Genomic DNA, 20911 nt, shown 5'->3' with positions numbered 1-20911 from the left:
TAGTATTATATCGTAGGCATTATTCAGAAAAAATTAAGCCACAGTGGTGTCTAATCAAACAAAGAAGCAGTGAGTCTGTTTGATCTTTTAATGCTGATTGAATGAGCCCATACACAAATACTGCTTTTGGTTGTTGCCAGCAGTGAACTCATCATTTAAATGAAATATAATCATAAACCTATCCCTCACTGTTTAAGGATAAAACATTCATGCAGGGGTTCTGACATGCATGTTTGTCTAAAGATTAGTTCTGCATATTTAAATACTTGTAACCAATATTTGTTAAATCCAGTGCCAGAAATCTATGAAGGAGAAAGCCAAAACCTGGTGCAGATTGTATCCCACCTGCTCCAGACTGATTAAACTCTGACTGTTTCAATCTTCATGTCTTAAAATTATTCTTACAATATGTCCTCGGTTTTTCATTTCTCTCTGTTGTCTCTGTCTCTTAGCCGGCCAAAGGGCTGATTTCATCTTCGCTGTGGAGGAAGAGTGAGCAGACTCCACTTAGTCTGTGAGTACTCTATCAGTGGGAAACATGCTTGTCTGTTGGGCTTTGTGATTTATTACATGCTATAAATGACTGTGACCATAGCTGTTTTTCCAGGTAGAGGAGCTGTGGTAGCATATAATGATCTGCTTTTCCTTGAAATGTGGGTGTGGGCAGATGAGCAAGTTTGTGTGTGTTTTGTTCTAGTAATGCACAACTGATTGTTGGTTATTGGTGACTACACAGTGTGCTGTGATGCACTTCTGATCATTGCATGTGATGTGTAAGAGAGTTTCAGGTATTTGTAGGAGCTAAAATTATTTATGTAAAAGTTCAAAGCTACCAGTTAATGGAACCTCAAAGTGTACAATACTGAATTAATTAAAAAAAATTATGAAGTAAATCAAATGAATACATTTTGTAAATGAATGTCTCTTCACTTTAAGGCTGAGTAATAAACCAAGCCCACAACCCCACCTAGCTAGTTAGCTGCGGGTATACAGCATGTGCAGGTGAAGGCCAGGAGCTCACTGGATGCGTGGCGTGTGCGTAGCAGCCGCGAACATCCTTGGTTGTGATTTTGGTGCCCATGTTAACGGGTTAGAACGGACACACTGCCTGTGTGAAACACCTTGCAGCTGCGATGCGTGGTGTAGAAATGTTGTGTCTCACCTATTTTTCATGCATGAGCACGACTCCCAGCAACAATAGACAGAAAAGAACTGTTGATGTCATAATGACATCATACCAGAAACACTTCATAAAACTGATACCTTTTCCTATAGCTGTATATGTGTAGGCTGAATCTGAATGTGATACAGACATGAAAAAATGTAAATATGTTTTGCAAGCATTTTAGCAGCTGCATGTACAGACAGTGACATTTTAGAGTACTGAGAGTACTGACTGGAAGAAACATTGTAACTACAACTAGTATTAAGGTAGTAGTAGTCTATGAGGTCTATATGGTAGTCTAGTGTTGTTCACTGTTATAGTATTTGAGGTAAAGGCCCAATTACACCCTTCCCTTATTCTGTCACCCTCCATCACCTCTGCTGTAGCTTTGCTAAGCTAAACTAGCAGTTGCTGCAGCTGTGAACCTCAGTCTGGACCATCAGTGAAGGTGGAGAATCCACTGAGTTTGTGGGTGGGGGCCTGTCTAAACTAAAGTAAAATGTGACTAAGATACAGTATGTGCAGTGTTGATTAAAGTTGAAAATTAAACTTATCATTGTGCTCTGGTGGACAAACCATGTAATGGAGAGATACTGCTTCAACATATCGCTTGTTTTGCTGATCTGCTTTTTCAAATTTTTTCTAATTAATCTCAACTGATACTTGCAGTTAGTTAATATCAGCCAATATTTCCAATCAGGTGATCTATCAGCAGGTTTCTACAAGAAAGGGGCAGGAAATGCAAACACCTAAGACTTGAAGGAGAGCACTTAAAATGTGAAACCATCATCATCTGAAACATGAAAACAAAATTTACACCCTGTGTGACTCAGCTGATCTTAGATCCCGACCTAACTGGCTCCCATGGAAAGCAAAAGCTGATAAAAGACCACTGAGGTTCTTTGTATCTATCTTTCCTCAAGCGTTTATAAGTATTCACCTCACATCTAAGATCTCTCCACGCCCAAACCTCATGTAAGTTTCTGTTTGCAGAGTCTGTATTGAATTGACAGGATGTTAGCTTTCAATATTCTCTTCCTTCTCTTAGTCAATGTGTAATATACACTCGCGCAGTGAGTGGCAGTGTGCCACCTGAGCTGCAGCGCTGCTCATGCTCCCTTGTGGCAGACCGGATTTAAGATGGACTGTAATCTGAGATCAGGAGGCTCTTCTGGATATTCACAGTCTGGCACCTTCTGTGAACTGAAGCCTGCGCAGATCAGACATATTTTGATACAAGTATTAGTTTATTGAACAATTACTGCAATGAGCGAGGCTATATGTTTTCAGAGGCTTGGTGCTCTGAGCCATGATAATGTGGCGACAGGTTGATGACTTTATGGGGGCCCTGTGCAGCGATGAATATCATGGTTAAAAAAGAAATAAAAAGAAAAAAAAAAAAGGAAAAAAGGCTTAATTACCTCTCGCAAAGCTGCTGAAGTTAATTTCTGCAGTCACGTGTTTAACCAATTACTCAGAGCCTAATGAAGTGGAACATGGCTCACCAGAGTTCACAGGACACCCTCTACCCTCCTTTTTTTTCTCAAAGCCTAGTTTGGCTATTCCAGAGCGGCTAGCTAATCATCACTAAACATTAAACCAGGCAATACTTCACCCTGGATACATACATTTATCCGTGTCAATATCCATCCCTCGTTTAATCATTTCTCCACAGCTATCTCAATATCACGGGCTGGGGAGACAGGCAGGGGAAGCACATTATCTATGCAATAGTGTTACAATATTAGGGATTATCCCTGACAGATAGTTTCCCTTCCAGGCACCATTAGCTTGGCCTCATCCCATTTGGTATTTCCAACACCTGCGACCACCATCCGTCTGGCACAAGAATTATTACCATTGTATTTTTTCTAGGGTATATAAATTAATCATAGGAATCACAAGCAACTACTTTAAATTTCTGGACTGTGACCAAGAAACACATCCTCCCCAAGGATGCCAAGGACCTATGCATCATTAAAACAGAGTTGTGTGCTATCTGACAGGGGAACAGTGCCAGCTCCCTCTCTTATATACCTCACGGGATTTGTGGTCTCTGCATCTCTGCATCTCTTCTCGGTGCGTAATAGCGACTGTCTATGGCTAAATGCAATAAGGCTCCTTAAGCTTGACTTTGAATGCTAAACGAACAAAGGACATGTGTTCGCGAGTAGATGAAATAAAGTTGATCAGCTTGAAATTGAAAGTGGATAGCTGACTGCAGCGAACGTAAATTAACATCGATCATTGGGGCAGAGCGCGTACGCTAATGACTCAAGGCTGCAGGGGCTTGTTAGACAACCTCAACCTCCTGCAATGGGCTGTAATGGTTCCCATATCCTCACAATCCACTAAATACCAATGGCTCCTCGTTGAGCATCCTCGCACCGGCAAATGATCTGTCTTCGATTCACATGCATGAATGAATTATGTGGGCATTAATGTAGATATTACATTATTACCTAGTAGTTATATGTTAAATATAGTGCAGTTAGATCTACTGATTAGAAGTTTTCAAATCGCTCAATTCAAATTCCACCCTGAAATGCTGAAGACATAATTAGCAAATCAGTTTAATCAATATGAAGAGCCTCATTTTTTTTCATATGTAAAGATTTATGAGGTGTTTACTAACTGTCAATCAAAATCATGGGAGCGTTTATAACATACTGACTTTCTCTGCATTTTCATTTGACTGTAATTTGACCTGTTCTGAGTTCCTCTTCTAACATGGCACTTGGCAAGCATGTCTGAATTTTAAAACACATTGATTTAGAATTACTTACAGGTGCCAGCCTATAACAGTATTGATTGCAGATAGGCGTTTTGACAAAATGTCTGGAAAACATTTCACATTGATTAAAAGTTTCTCAGAGCCCATGATAATAAAAAAAAAGCCTTGCATCTTACTGAAATTACCATATGCAGCTTTGTGTCATTCACTTAAGACCTATTCATCCAGCACCTTAATCAGCATATAATTACCTTTGACTTTAAACGAGACTGAGATTAGCATAAGGCAAAACACTTTATTGAAAGAACAGAATGTTCCACTTACTCCAAGTAGGTCAAAAGAATGCAGCGTCTATTGTTAGATGGATAAAGTTTCTTCATCGGTTTTCTCCAGAACAGGCGAAATGTATCAACCCAGTGAGTCTCATAACTAAAGCTATCAACCAAATCTCCTTATTGATCAACCCTTCCATATGTGATTGAGACATATGACAAGTCAACGGCCAGGATGACAAACAAAAAGACAGACAGTAGAAGAAAAAAAGCGGAAACCAAATCAATAATGATGACTGACAAGATGAAGCTTGGGTGATCAGTATTGTGCCCTCTTAGAATAAATAATAGAGAGCAGAATGAATCTACTTCACTTTCTACACAGCTAATGCTTTTTTCTCCCGTCTTCCCTTCGTGATTAGTGATTCGCCCTTTCTTGTTACATCCATCTGTCTGCAACAATTTACTACAGGAGCTCAGACAGGAAAGGACAAAAGAAATCTATAGGAGAAACAGTATGTTTGTGATCATTGTGTGAGGTCATACTAGCAAAATACTTAGTAGTATTTTACATGTGACATTTGTTCAATTCTGCACAAGCTTATTTGACTCAAATTTTACGACAAAATCTTCAGGCCAGCATGTATTCTTACAAAAGTATAGTGTCAACACTCCATGTCTTTGATCTACATAAGAAACCAGGGGTGCAACTGTTCTGCATGATGAGTAGGTATTGGTACCAATCATTTTTATTAATTTTCAAAATGTAAATGTGAACATCATGTTATATTAAATCTGAACACACTGACATGACACTTTTTTAGATTCAGCGTGACTTACGCCAAGGATATTATTCTTTCTGTGAATGACTATAAAAAAAAAGATACTCCCTAAACCTCCAAAACTTTCCTGAGAATCATCATGTTTTTAAGTTTCATTCAGTATTAAAGTACCCCAGTGATAGTTATCTGTACATCCATGGATGCATTGATAACAGGAACTGCTAACAGGTAATTCGCCATACTTTTAATAGTGACAGTTTTTGTAAATTACTAAATAAATGGCTTGATGATGACAATGATAATAATAATAATAATAATAATAATAATACTACAATTTATGATATTAATCATTGAACATTATCAATATTTCTCTGAATGTCTCATCAGCCTGGCTCTTATGTTCCTTACACACTGACACTCTGCTGTATCTTAATTGGTGGTGTGATGTGGTGGTGGGTAATTGCTTATTTAATAGTCACTCTCCTTTACAAAAGCACAGTGACTATTAAATAGACATTAAAGTTGTGGAGCCACGAAACCAAAACAAGCAGCTGAAAGATGCTGAAACGCTCCATAGAGCCGAGGTGATAATTCTCTGTAGGTTCATCACTGTTGGCAATTAGCACTCTTTTGACATACATTCAATCATGATTATAGAAGATTTCAGCTCAGAAGTGCAGGCACAGAGATGTGTCGTAATGCCGACTGCAGGAAAACAGCATGAAGTGTTTTTTTTTTTTTCTTTGTTTTTTTTTTGCCATGATTGGATGTCAATAGTTCCTGGCATCATGATCCATGGTCTGTCTGTCTGCATGGTTTAAAGGGGTTTGAAGGGCTTTGGATCATTTGCCAACAGATGGATCATTTTTCTGCCTCAGTTCAGTGTGTCTGTCTTCTCTCATTAGCATTCCCTGTGATGCTGTATATACCATGCATTTAATACACACATTCTGCTAGAGTAAATATGTTGAACCAACAGTTTATAGAAAGCTTAACATTACCTCTGGCAGGATGCTCAGCTCATCTGTTGCTGTTGCTGTTGCTGCTGCTGCTGCTGCTGCTGCTGCTGCTGCTGCTGCTGCTGGGAGCTTCTTTTTTTGTTTTGCTTGACTTGCTCCTGGGAGATAGTGTAGTAGCAGTATGTATACACTAAATATCAGCTCCCCAGTATCAGCTGCTGGCTGGCCCTTCAGCATGAGATCTTGGCTCTGCTTATTTGGTTCAATGAATTATTAATAGCTCACCGATTTTCCACAAGTTGCAGCCTGTTTTTTTTTTTTTTTCTTACCCAGAAGGCTCGACGTAGACCGCGTCTCCTCATCTCCACAGTGTTCATTTGTGCATTTTTTTTTTCCAGAGCCAAAAGGAAGAGCGTTTGACCAGGAAATATTCTTCACTATCTGGTCACTGGATGGGAAGAAGAAGAATCTTTGACCTTGGAAAATGAAGATGTTGTTGCCATGGGAACTGTTAATCCTTCTGTCACTCAAAGAGTGCCTGGCTGGTAAGATGCCAATTCAAGTCGCCTTTCATGACACATCTGATATACAAACACCTCTCACAGGGGAGGTTTGCTTATGTCTCATGCATGTTTAGGTTATCGCTTTATTTGAAGGTGTAATGATAGTTGTCTCAGAAGGGATCATCATTTTCGTAGCTTTTGTATCTAGGTAAAATCTACAAACAGGAAGAACGTGACCACATCTGTAGATCCCAATTCAGTTTTAAAGATCTTAGCAAAGTACCACAGTGCCAGACATCTGAATTTAGTGCTGTACATTTTGTTATTACAGGATGAAATTGTCACAAGGTCAGACTGTGAAACTGCCACGTGTCAAAAGATTGACTATTATAATGACATTTTGATCTCAATTGTCAACTGCGACCAGAGTTTAAATTCTCTTTCCAGAGCAGCACTGATAACTCTTGTCTTTTTTTTTTTTTTTTTTTTATGCCTCCCTGTTTTATAATGCAATTTTCTTGCTTTATGTCCGACTGCTGCCACTTACATGAAATGTGGCAAAGCGGCACATAAAAATCCACACTAACTCTTTTCTTAACTCTAATTTATTCTGTAGTCTGTCCTCAGAAACATAGATCCATGAAATGCTCTTTCAGCTGAGAGAAAGGCAGAATAACATTAGCCTTTAGTCCCCTAATACCTGTATGAGCTACAGCTAAGGAGTTAGAATCTCACTAAGCGCTCACACTTTATGTCTGGAAAGAGAAACTTTTGCAGCCTAGAAAACCGAGTGAGATTTAATGTCCATAGTCACATTTGACGGATCTATTGTATACTGAGCTCAAGCCAACCGTTCACAAGTCATCAAACAAATACATTTAAATGTATATATTAGTATATTGAGTGGGACCTGTTGTATTATTTATGACTCAATTTCCATTGATGTAGCAGCTCATCTCAAGTCAGCAGTTTTCACTGAGGTGTATCTATGCACGCTGCTAACATAAGAGCAGAGAATGAAGGGTTATGCACATGGCATCTCATGCTGCCTTGTACATACATATACGCGCTACCGAGCTCACATTTGTATGCATTCTAATGAAACCTAATTAAGTGTAATTTGTATGTGAGTGTGTTCATGTGTGGTAGTGGTCAGTCCAGTCGGTGTGTTTACAGGGTAGCGTACACACAAACAGACCGATCATTTCCCAGGTGAAAAAGCCCGGCTATTAAAGGTTCATTAATTTGTTTAATTTAAAGGACACTGCAACCAGGGTAAAAATGAAGCACCTCCCTCAGAGGCTGTGGAAACAAGGCCCTTACCTGAGGCAAAGACTCCCACTCTCATTAGGATGATGATAAGGGAGGGAGTACTCTTTGTCCTAGTCAAGGTTAGAGACGTGTAAAAAAACATTTCATCCTCTCAAGTGCACAAAAAGAAAAAAAAAGGAGAAATGAACTATTTTTTCAAGACAAACACTGGTGTGTAGTTTGAAATATGACACATGGTGTCAGAGGAAAGGGAGAATCTGGACACCAGTGTGTGTTTGTGTGTGTGTGTGTGTGTGTGTGTGTGTGTGTGTGTGTGTGTGTGTGTGTGTGTGTGTGTGTGACAGAGTGTGCATCTATTGAAGAAATGTTAGATTTCACGGGAGTAATTAGTGCAACATCGGTTAATTACTCCTGTGTATTGATAGTCTGGCTGGAGCTAACCAGCACAACAGGTTTGACTGACTGACACACAGGCCCAAACAACATGCATATAGACAACAGCTTTACTGGCTCTTTAATAATTACATATTAAGCAGACTATGGCAATACTTATTACAGCAACTCGCATTATTCAAGTTATCCTACTATCATTAAGATAATAACAACATAAAGCATACCCTATTTCCTGAAATAGCAGCCAGGGTCTTTATTTACCTCAACTGCAGAGGATAACGGGTCTTTATTAGAGGTGGGCTTTTATTTCTTATTTCCTCTGTTTGATAAGTATACTTGTTCATATTTTTGATAAGCTCCCATTTGCCCTGTTAAAGTTACCGCATCACGCATTCAAAGCCCTCTAGTGTTTCATTGGACAGAAGCCCTTAATTTCTTAACAGGGCTTTTATTGTGAAACATCTGCAGGCAGGGGATACACACATACACCCACAGTGACTGAAATAGGACAATAATACTTACAAAATACTTACATGAGTAATCCAGAACATCAAAGTGTTGAAAGCATGATGATAGCATGATATTTTGTTGAACTGTAATTGATGTACAGACATCAAGTGCAAAACAAGTCAGATAGAGGCATTAAAAAGTCGGCTGCTAACAACAAATTCAACCATTTTTACAGTTTACTGTTACAGCAACTGATAATGTGTGAGAATGGAAAGCTGGTTTTAGCAAACAGTCAATTCATTAATGCAACAATAATGACTACATTTTTTTTTCTTTTCCATTTCCTGTAACTGCACTTGTGCAACAGTAACTCAGAGAGCGCAGACCTTCTATGCCAAGGCCTATGTCAAACAACATACACCAGCTTAAGGAGAAATAAATTCACAATAAATGATCTGGATCTGTTCCAAAATTTAATAGGTTCTTCTGTGGCCAATGCCTCATCCCTCCACCAAGTTCAGTGCAGATTGGTTCAGTACGTATTGCTTAATCCTGCTCACAAATAAACAGACAAGTGAAGGTGGAGGTAAAAAATGTTAATTCTATGTTATTAGAGAAATCACCTCACCGTAAACCCTAATCTGGATATACCGTATATAAATGACCTCTGTGCATGTAAGTGCTCTGACTGTGAGTGAGGGCAGAAAGATAAAAGACACCTTCTCACGTGTTGCAGATTGCATAGTATATGCCAGTTAGCTGATATGCTACAGGGTTATCCTTAGTTAATTGCTCCCTCATCACAGTGCATTATCTGCCTTGTGACATGTACGCAAGAAGTATATTGAATGCAGAATCCACTCATAGAGCCATGTTGGCAGATAATTATATGGGTGTAGGGTTTAAGCTTCCTGAGTGATTTATTTTTACATTAATTCAGTGTCACTTGCTCAGCACCATTGTACAGCTAATGGGTTTTTTTCAACACAGAGAATACACGCCACGGTCCTGTCTTCACTCAGGAGCCCAGTGACAGTATTTTCCCACTGAGCACTGACGATAAGCAGGTGTTTATTAATTGCAAAGCGAAGGGAAACCCGCCTCCACACTACAGGTAAGTGTTTCCACTGCCCTTTGACCACAGGGTGAGACTACAGCGTGTAGCATCATTGAATGTGCTCTACTGAGCTTTTTATGATAGCTGGCTGTTTTACTGTATTTGGTACATTAATATTTAAGTGAAGTCATTCATTAGATGTAGGAGGGCAGTTAAATTTCTAACTGTATGTGTGCTTGTGGGATGTTTTTCTGGTTCTTTTCCAAATGATTTTGACTTTGTGATTTCCTGTATCTACAGGTGGAAAGTGGATGGCAGAGACATAAACACAGAGTCGGAGCCAAACTACAGTCTTGTAGAGGGTAACCTGCTGATCAATAACCCTCATGTCATCAATCATGGAGGAGTGTATCAGTGCATCGCCGCCAATACATTTGGGACTGTTGTCAGCAGGGAGGCAAAAGTCCAGTTTGCATGTGAGTAGATAATTTATTCTGATTTTTGAGTGTGTGTATTATGTAAGAGACGTAACATTGTGCTGTTTTTAATTTGATTTGTTGTGATACTATGCGTGACTGAATTTAGAATAGGGCACTAATTAATGACTATTCTTCAGCTGGTCAATTAAACATTTGATTTAATGGGTCGGCAGAATATAACAAAATAGTGAAAAATAAACATCACAAGTTCCCAGAGGCCAAATATTTGACTTTGTCAGACCAACAGTTTAAAATCCAAAGATATTCAGTTCAATAAGTAAGTAAGTGTTATTAGTATGAATAACTTTATTGATATGCCACTTTTAAAAACCCTGATTACAAACTACTTAGTATACAAACTGCAAAATAATAAAAGGTTAAACGAGTAATAGTGGATTAAAAACAACAGTACATCAAGATTCATTGTACAGTGGAAACTAAAAAAAAAACTGTTTGAGGTATTACAAATCAAAATAGTGTACATAATACTTACAGCACAACATCACTGAGAAAAATACAAGTCTTCAGCTGTGGCTTAAAACACCCAAGAGAGTTTTCGGACCTGCCTCCCAGGGGGAGACTGTTCCACAGTACAACAAAACGCACAGTCCCCATGTGTTTTCAGTGTTGAACGAGCTACAGCTGAGGGGCCCAGCAGAGGTATAAGGCATTAGTAGCTCACTGATATATTTTGGACCAAGATTATTCAAGGCCTCAAATTGAATCCTAAATTTGATTTGAAGCCAGAGTAGGGACATCAGAACCAGGGTGCTATGAGATTGATACAAGGCCTTAGTGAGTAATCTTGCTGCAGAGTTTTGGACTAACTGCATCTTGGCTTAGGCAAGAAGGAGAGCGGGAGGACAAGAAAGCCTGGATAACCATTTCCTAATGCTGGAAAGATGACAGAGGGCGTATTTTTGCAATAATCCTCATATGAAATTAGCAGAACTGAATGACTGACATGTTTATCCATCAAAAATGGAGGAATATTTTCTGTTACTGGTTAACAAGCTGAGGTGTTGGAGGATGTTAGTAGAGCCCTGATCTGAGACAAAAAATAACTTCTGTTTTACTGTGAGCTGTCATGTCATTCATCTTTACATACATTTGTGTCAAACAAACTATGCCAGTTCAAGCAGTACCGTAAGGTTACATAGCACGCTAACAGTAGCATTTAAATATGCTAACATTGCATGCCAGCATACTGTAATGCTACACATCAACATATAATATATATATATTTTCTGGTAGCTGCATAATTTAGTCTTATTATTCACTTACAGGTATTATATCATATGTTTTCAAGTTTCAAAATACAGTAGAACAAGTCATGCCAGCATGCTAGGATGCTAAATGTCACCCAGATGTTTTGCTAGCTGGGTAATTTTGTCATGGTCTGAGGGGACTCTTTCTTTTGGACTTAGGGACTTGGTTTGGATTCTTGATTTGGACCTTTGGTTTATTTCCTGTTTTACTTTGGAAATCCATTTCCCTTGTGTGTCTCGCTTCCTGTCTTTTCCCCATTTCCCTCCTTAGTGATTTTTGGCCCCTAATGTGTTCCACCTGTGTTCAATTACCCTTGCCTCCCTTGTGTACTTACATCTCTGTGCTCCCTGTTGTCTCTGTCAGTTTGTCTGTTTTGTCACAGTTTGTTCCTGTTCAATCCCCTCGTGTGTTTCCTCGTGTGCTTCCTCATGTGCTTCCTCGTGTTTTTGGTCTTTTGGATTAGGTACCTTAGTTTGGATTTTCTGAGTTTCGTACCTGAACCTCCATTTCTTTCCTTCTGCACCAGTTCTGTGTATGTTTTTGGACTTTTTTCTGTTCATCAAGTTCCTTTTTTGTTTCGTCTGCATTTGGGTCTTGGAGATGCTCAAGTTATAACACATTTACTTTTAATCTTTTTTGCACTTCAAAATACATAAGATGTTTGCAGATGGTAACAGGCTGAAACTTCATTAACCAATTAGTCTGAATCACAGCATCATTTTTTTTTTTCTGTGTCTTCTACACCTGATAAAATCACCTGTATAATTCAAAATTAAATGTTTGTTCTTCTTGCTATTTGAACAACTTCTTTAATTACACTATTTTAGTACTAATGAGCATTTAAAAAAGTGGTGTCACAGAAATGTCCAAGGTTATCTTCACTTCAGATTTTTGAGATGTTCTCTGATTGAATGTTCTTTGCCATATGAGTGACATCTTCATACTAGACTCTAACACCAGTGGAACCATGAAAGGACTGTACTGTAGGCTATGTCTTCATTTGGGGTTATTTTTAATCAAGTGAGTTTGATTTGACCACTGCTGATATTTGCTTGATCCCTGATCCCTGGGACTCGGTTGGTATTTCTAAGACTTTGAATTGATATGTCTTCCGGCTGTTTATTCTCTCATACAGCACAGCAGCATTTAATTAAAGGTGAAAGTAATCTCTTAAGCTTGATTGGTGCACCCTCTGCCTGATCTCCCGTGCACGCTGCGGTATTAACAGGGGAATCTGAGCTTTGACTTGTAAAGCAATGTGAACAAACACGGAAATATCCTGTAGAATGAAACGTCCTTCCCTGGATGTCACCTCTCGGTAAAACTTATTGCAGCTGCCAGACCTTGAAAAGTTTGGTTTTATTTTCTTATTTACTAATTTTTTTTATTTTTTTTTTATTCTGTATCCAACAGTTCTGCAGAACTTCAACAGGAAGTCGCGGAACATGGTGTCGGTGAGAGAGGGTCAAGCCGTGGTTCTGCTCTGTGGCCCTCCACCCCATTACGGAGGTACGGCTCTCTGTCCTAACTCTTCTGCATTGCCCACTGTAGTCTCACACTCCTGCTTGCCTCAGCAATCTTTATTGTTCCTCAGCCTGTTGCTTATTATCTCCCTGTAACACTGCTGTGTCTCTTTTGTTTTTATACCTTCCCTCCCTCTACTCTCTGCTGCTCTTCTTTTTCAGACTCTGACATCCTGTTTTCCACTCACCTCTCCTTATCTGTCAGACAGGGGAACTTTTTTTATGATCAGCCACCGCTCTACCTGCTCAGACCCGTGCCTTCACATCTATAGTTCATAGCCTCACACTGCTTAACCTTGAGCCCACTTTTCTCGCCCATATGATCTGTGACCATGCTGTCATCTATAAAGTCTCCAGTGCTCCACTTCACCAACTGTCATTTTTTTTTTTTTTTTTTTTCTTCCCCCTCGATGTGGGCAGGTTATCTGTGGGTAATAAAGGCTGCTAGTGGCTTCTGTGGCTGGGGGAGCATTTATCCCATGGCACAGCTGTGAGTCGGCTCATGTGTCTGTGTGCTGCTGATTAGCAGACCCTCAAAGTGGTCTGCACTCCTGCAGCCATTCGGTGCCCACCAGCACAATTTCACGCCAGCGTACCAGCCTTTCTCCGCTTCTGTTTCCAGCTGAATCCTGCGGCCACGTGGGATTCCACACTTTAGCAATTTGCCCTCCAGCTTTCCCTCACTCCCTCTTTAAAAGCCTCCCTCTTTATTTTTCCTCTTAAACAGAGCGTAGTCACACATTTGATGGGATTTGCACTACATGACAATACTAGCTTGAGGTGCTTTAAAATTGAAAAATGGTGCAAATATATAGTTATTTTTTTATTGGCATATGGTTTGAATTATGTTAAAGCTTCTTTAATGCATGTTGATGCACCACTTGAGGAATACAGTGATGCTCCTTATTAAAATGGGAAGATTCCTTGAGCAATCAATAGGTAAGTGGTCTAAAAGGAGCCGTGCTGAGAGTTAAACTCTGTCAGAGGACATGAGATTATGTGCCTGCAAGTCCTCTGTTGCTGTGAGACTGCAGCTCTTAAACAGACCCAGTCTCTGATAGTCCCTAATCATGAAAGGTCTGTCAGTTTCTGCCCTTACTTTCCCTGTAATGATTTTAATTCAGTGTTTTCCCTCAAGGAAGTGAGTGAGACTTTTTTGTCGTCTGTCGAGTCAAAAAGGGCTGACCGTGGTATTGTCATGTGCCTGATGCAAGAGGGCTTCCCTAATACCCAAGTCAGCTCTGCGATCCCTGCAGACATCTGTGTGTGTGTGTGTGTGTGTGTGTGTTACACTTCTGCATTTACATTCTTATCATTTCTGTTCCATTCTTTGTTTTGACATGAATCTTATTGATATGACAAGAGCTGAGGATGAAGTAAAACAGATCTAATAATACAGACTACAGTAAAGTAAGCTGTTTAGGGACTAATGAGAAAGTATGTGACGTGCATGCTGACATGTCTTATGAATTCCATCTTTGCCTGATTTTACTGCGAAACCAGCCATGGTTCATACTTAAAAGAAGTTATTCTATTTTTCCTCTTATACTCAATGAATCCCATGAAAGGCCAAAACCAATACATGCAGACTGAAAACAGCATTAAAATGCCAAGGGTGTGTTTCAGGTTCCAATGAGACAATGAAATGCAGTTCAGGAAAGCAGGTTTGAGTAACAGTCATTACTCGGAAGACTTCTAAGATGCCAAAACACGCAGTTAATAATACGCAGAGGAAGGAATTTACTATTCTGGAGAGGTATCATGAAGGCAATCCTTTTTTTTTCCTTCATTGATTATTGCTAGAAAAACAGCAGAGTTACGTTTTTTTACGTCACAAGGTATACATGGAATTTACCCTTGTACGTATATGATCATCTGAAGATATGTTTCAAAAGTTTTGCTAGGTTCATCTTCTACGCAGGAAGAACCTGTATCATCTTACCCAGAACCCCTGAGTCCACACCCCAGCTGAGCCAATGCAGCGGTCCAATTCAATAGAATAAGGGGGCTGCGTTATTTCTCACAGCTGTTGTCCATCTCTCTCTCTCGCTCAATACTTTCCTACTTCAATATCCTGTCCGGCACCAAGACCCAGGCCGGCTCAGTCCTGTCGGAGTCATAACTCTTTTAAAGCTGATTACAAATATATAGTTGGTGAAATAAGGTGAAACCATTTTCCAAAACAGCTGGACATTGTCAGGTTTTTTTCCCCCCCAAACGTTACTCAAAGTTATGAAGTGCAGTTGGCAGAGGGGGGAGGGACTATTTGCAGTGGACTAATACACATTTTGTGGGCTCATGAATATTTACAGTGTATGTTGGACTGAGCCAAATTAAACTACAGAGCCTGTTTTCATTGTAATAAAGGAAAATGTCAGGTGCAGCAGTGTCACTCTTGTATTGTATCCAGAAATACACAGATGAGCCAGCGAAAAACGTTGATTATCTCATAACAAAGGTGCATGGTGAAGTCAGGGATATATTACATGGTAAGTGATCATTAGTTAGTGTGGCTGTGGTAGAAATGGGCAGGCAATACAATTGTAGGCCTTACATAAGGAGGCTATGGCCACTCGATAGGGATCTATCCATTATCGGCCTGACTGATTATCCGATGCAATATTAAGCATTTTTCCCATTATCAGAATGGTCTGTTTTTTTTTTTAGTTAGTTTGTTTTTTAAGGAATAACTAATAAAAAGAAACAAATCTAAAAATGGCTACTTTGGCTCAAAGGTAACCGCCTATCCCTGTCTGGAGCAATGTCCCGCCCACAGCACCATCTAATTGGTTACACGTCACGAATAACAGCCTATCACACTGAAGGCTGCTGTGCACACGATGGTCACAGACTACAGCAGCTGCTGTTAATGAGCAGAGCTGTTTTTTCGGAGGTAAGATAACAAACACCACTTAAGTTTTAATAAATAAAACACTACTTTACAATCACGTTTCAACAACACCACACTCTGATGAACAAGTTCATCTATTGGTCCAAGACACACTGGGAGAGAGAGAGAGAGAGCAGCTAGCGCTAACTGCTAAGCTAAAGTAGCTAGCATATCTGAACAGCATGTAAACAACTGCTGAGTTAGTGAAAGTCGCTAAAAGGAACAGAGAGCTCTGGGTGCTGGAGCAGAAGTAGTGTAGAGACACTGTGATGAAGAAAACCGCAATGTTAACGGGGCTAAGAGAGAGCAGCAACAAACGCTACCAAACTTCAACTGGAGATGAGTCACTACACTGACTGCAGAATGACAGCACATGAGCGGCTGCTTAGAAAAATGTACAGAGTGAGTCAATTAAAATCTACTGGTTACATTTTGAAAGAGTGAATGGGAAAAATATGTTGTATGGTGAAAATACAAGTATATGGCAATATAATTAAATTAAAGAAAAAAATCTTTCTTTAGGCTACCAGGTGTATATGGAGGTGTATACACATTGGTATTTCAGTGCATATATGCAGTTCCCAGATAAGAACAACACTGCAAGCAATTAATTCAATCTAGTCATTCCAGACAACTGACAATATACATTCAGCTGGCAATTTTTTAGGAACACCTATTTAAAACTGATGTAGTCTAATACAACAGTCCTGCAATAAATCCTCATGCATGAAGGTTAAAATGTTCAGTTTGTAATAAAATTGTTGTAGATAGTTGTTGGTTCATCTGTATCTGAGCTGTTTGTTATTTTGTCTACTTTCATTGATATAAATGGGGTAGTTTAGTAGTTTTGTGTTGGCATATCGCTTCCAAATATTGGTTAATGGCCTGATTGATTATTAATAACTAACCGGCCCTGAAAAAACATATGGGTCGATCCCTACTCCTCAGGCAGTACTTTGCAGAACCATGGGATTTGTTGACAAAAAGAAAAATATAGAATATCAGCAGCTTTGTCCTGAGTCATCTTATATCTATATTTCTGGCAGATGAATAGAAAATCTATTTGTAATAATATATTTTTCTATATGTGTCACAGGTCTTGCTGTCCAGGTCATTTTTGAAAGTGTATCTCTTCTGTGTCTCAATATCCACAAGTCATGACCTTTTCTTTATTTGTTTTCAGAGATCAAATATTCATGGGTTTTCAATGGACAGCGCAGCTTCCTGCAGCAGGACGCCCGGCGCTTCATCTCTCAGAGAACGGGCAACTTGTACATCGCCAAAGTTGAAGCCTCAGACGAGGGGAACTACACGTGCGCGGTGAGAAACATGATGACCAACGCCACAGTGTTCAGCTCCCCAACCCCCGTGGTGGTGCGGCGGGACGGTAAGCACGCGCTCAGTTCTCCTCTGCTGGCTCCTGGTTATCTTGCGCACTGAACTGACACACTCACTGTTGGAGGGGAGGGGAGGGCGAGGCGAGGCGGGGAGATAAATCGCTTGTCTTGAGTGTGACACTGTTTTTGCTTTTGCTTACGAGCAAGGTTTCTGCGCCACCCCCGAAAAGCCTGTGAACTATACAGGGTTATGTATGCGCGGAACCCTCTCTGTCTGCATGAAGGCACATATTTACATAACCAGAAACGTAGTTTGCACTGACAAAAATGCATGCAGACACACACACACACACACACACACACACACACACACACACACACACACATACACACACACACACACACACACACACACACACAGCAAGGAGCCTGCCACACACACTCAACCCCATCAGGACCGTTTATGTGTACCACTTCAGATTTGAGCTGAGGCAGATATGTAATCCAAACTCATCCATCCGCTAAGTTAAACGCTGTTGTATACGGCGTCAACACGCGCACATCCGCTCTCTGCCAGTGTCATCGGCGCCGTGGCTCTTAGATTCAATATGAATTACATGAAACTGAATGTCCATGTTTTGTGTTTTGACTGATGTGATTTGCTTTTATCCCTCATGCAGTGGTGATGGGTGAATACGAGCCAAAGATTGAGGTTCAGTTTCCTGACACTCTTCATGTCTCTAAAGGATTATCAGTGAAGCTGGAGTGCTTTGCCTTAGGAAAGTAAGTGTCAGAAACATTGGCACGGTGAGGCTCTACGCCTCACGTCGCGTTGCCAAAATTTCTGAAGTGGCCAGCCATTCTCTTTTACAACTAACTAATAGACTGGCAAACATGGCAGCAGTCCTCCTGTGTGCAGGACCATGTGGCCAGCGTGACCTTTTTGTGTGTGTGACCTCTGCAGCCCAGTGCCTTCCATCTCATGGAGAAGAGCTGATGGAAATCCACTCCCCGGCAAGATTAAAATCAATCACTCCAGTGGGGTTCTGGAAATTCCATATTTTCGCCCAGAGGATGCCGGTGTGTACGAGTGCGTTGCCGAAAACAGCAGAGGACGAAATGTTGCCAGAGGGCAACTTATATTCCACAGTAAGAAACCATGTATTCTTTTGCTTCCTGTCTCTCCTCCCTAATCTTTTTCTCCTCAATCAATACTATTTAACATCCAGCACTTTACTACACACAAACATGGCAGCAGCCCTTCTGTCAAGCGAGAACAGGAGCATTTGTTGGGAGAAATATCTGAAGTGCTTTATTATTGGTTCTTTCTAAAGTAATTGGGTTATTTTCTCAGTATGAAATAGCCTTATAATGCCAGGATAATCTGGGCTTTATTTGTGCTCATTATCATTATCTATCTAAAGTTAAAGATCTCCCCCGGCATACTGAATAATTCTTTTAACCCAGTAGCTTGAAGTAGAAAATGAGATTACTCATATGTCAGGATAGGTCCGTAGATTCAAAAGGAACTGGCTGTCCAACTGCGAGCTTTGAAATGACTCATTTGTATGTTGTAAGAAAGCGCTGTCTCCATGAGCGAATACTCACAGCTGTCTTCTGGAGGCAGAGAGCAGAGGGAGCATCTCCCCTGCTCCCGTCTGCTGTGGTGCATGTGTTAATACAGAACTAATAAAAAAAAGATGGATATCAGACTGTAAATAAGGTTTTAGGGTTTTTTTTTGGTTTTACATAGAATTTTGGATTCAGAGACATAGTTTGACTTCAGCAGTGTTAAAATTAGGCTGTAAGTGGTTGTTGACATAAAGCTGTAGCAAGGCAATTTTGTCTGTGAAGCACATCTCATACAAAAAAGAAATTCAAGGTGCTTTACATAATACATTCAAAGGGAATGCATTTCAATAGAGAGAAATCGTTTTTAAAGAAATTAAAAGCAGAAAGAAATATAAAGTGCTGTGTGAAATAAGGGGAGAGCATAAACAGTTTAAAGGTCGTCACATCATGTCAAGTCCCGTCAAGTCCTTTGTAACCTCTGCAAGTTTGTTCCACTTTGGTGGTGCAAAGAAACAAAACGCTGCTTCTCCACATTTAATTTGGACTCTGTTAACATACCACTCTTTGAGAGGCAGAGAGGGTTCATTTGTAAAAAGAGAATTAGAGAGATGTTTTGGTCCTGAGCTACTGAGAGAGCTAATGACAAGCATCAGTGATTGAAACTTGGGACTCAGCAGTTGCACTTTGTTCAAGTTGTCTGACAGCTACTTATCCTGTGGTCCAAGGAAAAAAAAACATACAAAAAATGAATCTGATTATGTTAATCAGACATAATTGCAAGATATTTAGATAGATATATTGATATTAACAAGTACTTACATATAAATCAGGTTATAAAATCATTTAAAACAAGGTATCGCACTAGTTTGTAATATAATCAGCAGTTAAATGTCCAACTACTCATTCTACAAACACAATTTAAGACAACTCACTTCCCCACTATTGTAAATTCTTGCCATAGATTACTGTTTAATATTCCATGTATCAGTCAGAATAGCCTCAAACGAAGCTCTGACTCATTAGGAATCGTTCAACTATTCTGAAAAAACAATAGTAAATTATTCCATGGCTGCTCTGTACAAAACAATTCTGGGTACGTTCAGGGTTGTTGCAACAGCTACATTATCCATTGTCTAATTTTGTAATATTGTGCGAATTTGTAGCAAAAGTTATTCTTGGGAAAATATGCTTTTTTTTTTTTTCTAGAACACGCATTCCCCAGAGGAAGGTTAAGAGATGAGACATCAGGTGCAGTTGGAGACAGACATGAGTGACACTTTTAATAGCAATTATCACTCCCATTTTAGATTTAATTTTGTGTATGTGATTATACCAAGACATTAGGTCTCAGTTGTACAAACAAATTGGCACAGAAGAACAGAGGAGGCACGTACAAGTGATTCAAGAACACCTGTGGCATCCACTCTGCTAAAATCTTTTTTTGTCTGCTGGTTACTGACAGAGGCACAGTGTGAAATTGTACTTTTTACTGCTTGGTAACATTTTTGTAAATCAAACAGAGCATGACAGGCAGCCTTACAGGGCCAGTTTAGGGAGCGTCACTTATTCTAATGGTCAAATCTCTTAAATGTGCTGAAATGAACAATTTACAACAAGTTTGTCGCGTTATGAGAATTTAGTTTTTTGGGGTTTTCTAAGGCAGAGGAGAACTGAGTTTAGCTGATACAGCTTCAAGCACACAGTGATTAGTTTGTTCATTGCCCTTGTGAAGGGAACCTATGGGACTGTAATGGCTTGGTGTTGAAGGTAAATTTCAAAATCATCTGCAAAAAGTTTTTTATATAGTTTTGCATAATTTTGCCTAATGCAAGCATGTACAAAATGAATATGTAAATGTAGCAGTATTGCCAAAGCTTGTTGTAGCTTGACTTAAACCTAGATATAACAGTATAACATAGATAATAGTAAAGTCTGTATAATTTATTCAGAACTGTGTTCTCAAGGTTCATTATTAGTTTTCCTTATGACATCAGGTGTCATGCTTTTAAAGTACTACCTGTTTATGTCCGTGCCCCACTTCACTTAATTTAGTTCCTTTTTAGTTGAAGCTTTTTGTGACAAAAAAACATCTGTACTACTGTCCTGCTGCTGAACTAGTGTAGAGGCAGTTTCAGCCTAAAAGGTCAGTTTGTTGGCCACATGAGGCACTCTCTGTTTGTCACCTGTAAAGTGCACTTCACCTCTTAAAGTATGGTCTGTGCATTTTAAGATCAGGAGAGCAACAAGCTCGGTG

General features: G+C 39.7%; 1 protein-coding gene across 3 annotated transcripts in view; it reads left to right on the top strand.

Moving 5' to 3' along the window:
* Positions 1–20911, top strand: part of LOC130162075 (contactin-4) — a 111154-nt gene that overhangs the window by 57957 nt on the left and 32286 nt on the right. For 2 of the 3 annotated variants that reach the window (XM_056365541.1, XM_056365562.1), the window contains exons 2-9: positions 453–514; positions 6311–6457; positions 9521–9644; positions 9888–10063; positions 12749–12844; positions 16932–17135; positions 17766–17868; positions 18050–18234. In XM_056365541.1, coding sequence (XP_056221516.1) covers positions 6397–6457; positions 9521–9644; positions 9888–10063; positions 12749–12844; positions 16932–17135; positions 17766–17868; positions 18050–18234 — 949 coding nt within the window. In that variant the 5' untranslated portion in view covers positions 453–514; positions 6311–6396. The remainder of the gene's footprint in view (positions 1–452; positions 515–6310; positions 6458–9520; positions 9645–9887; positions 10064–12748; positions 12845–16931; positions 17136–17765; positions 17869–18049; positions 18235–20911) is intronic. The other variant, XM_056365551.1, reaches the window with a different exon arrangement.

This window comes from Seriola aureovittata, chromosome 2 (assembly GCF_021018895.1).
Source record: "Seriola aureovittata isolate HTS-2021-v1 ecotype China chromosome 2, ASM2101889v1, whole genome shotgun sequence".
NCBI classification, from domain to species: domain Eukaryota; kingdom Metazoa; phylum Chordata; class Actinopteri; order Carangiformes; family Carangidae; genus Seriola; species Seriola aureovittata.
Note: the sequence above shows the minus strand (reverse complement) of the source record. Positions and strands in the feature narration are given on the sequence as shown.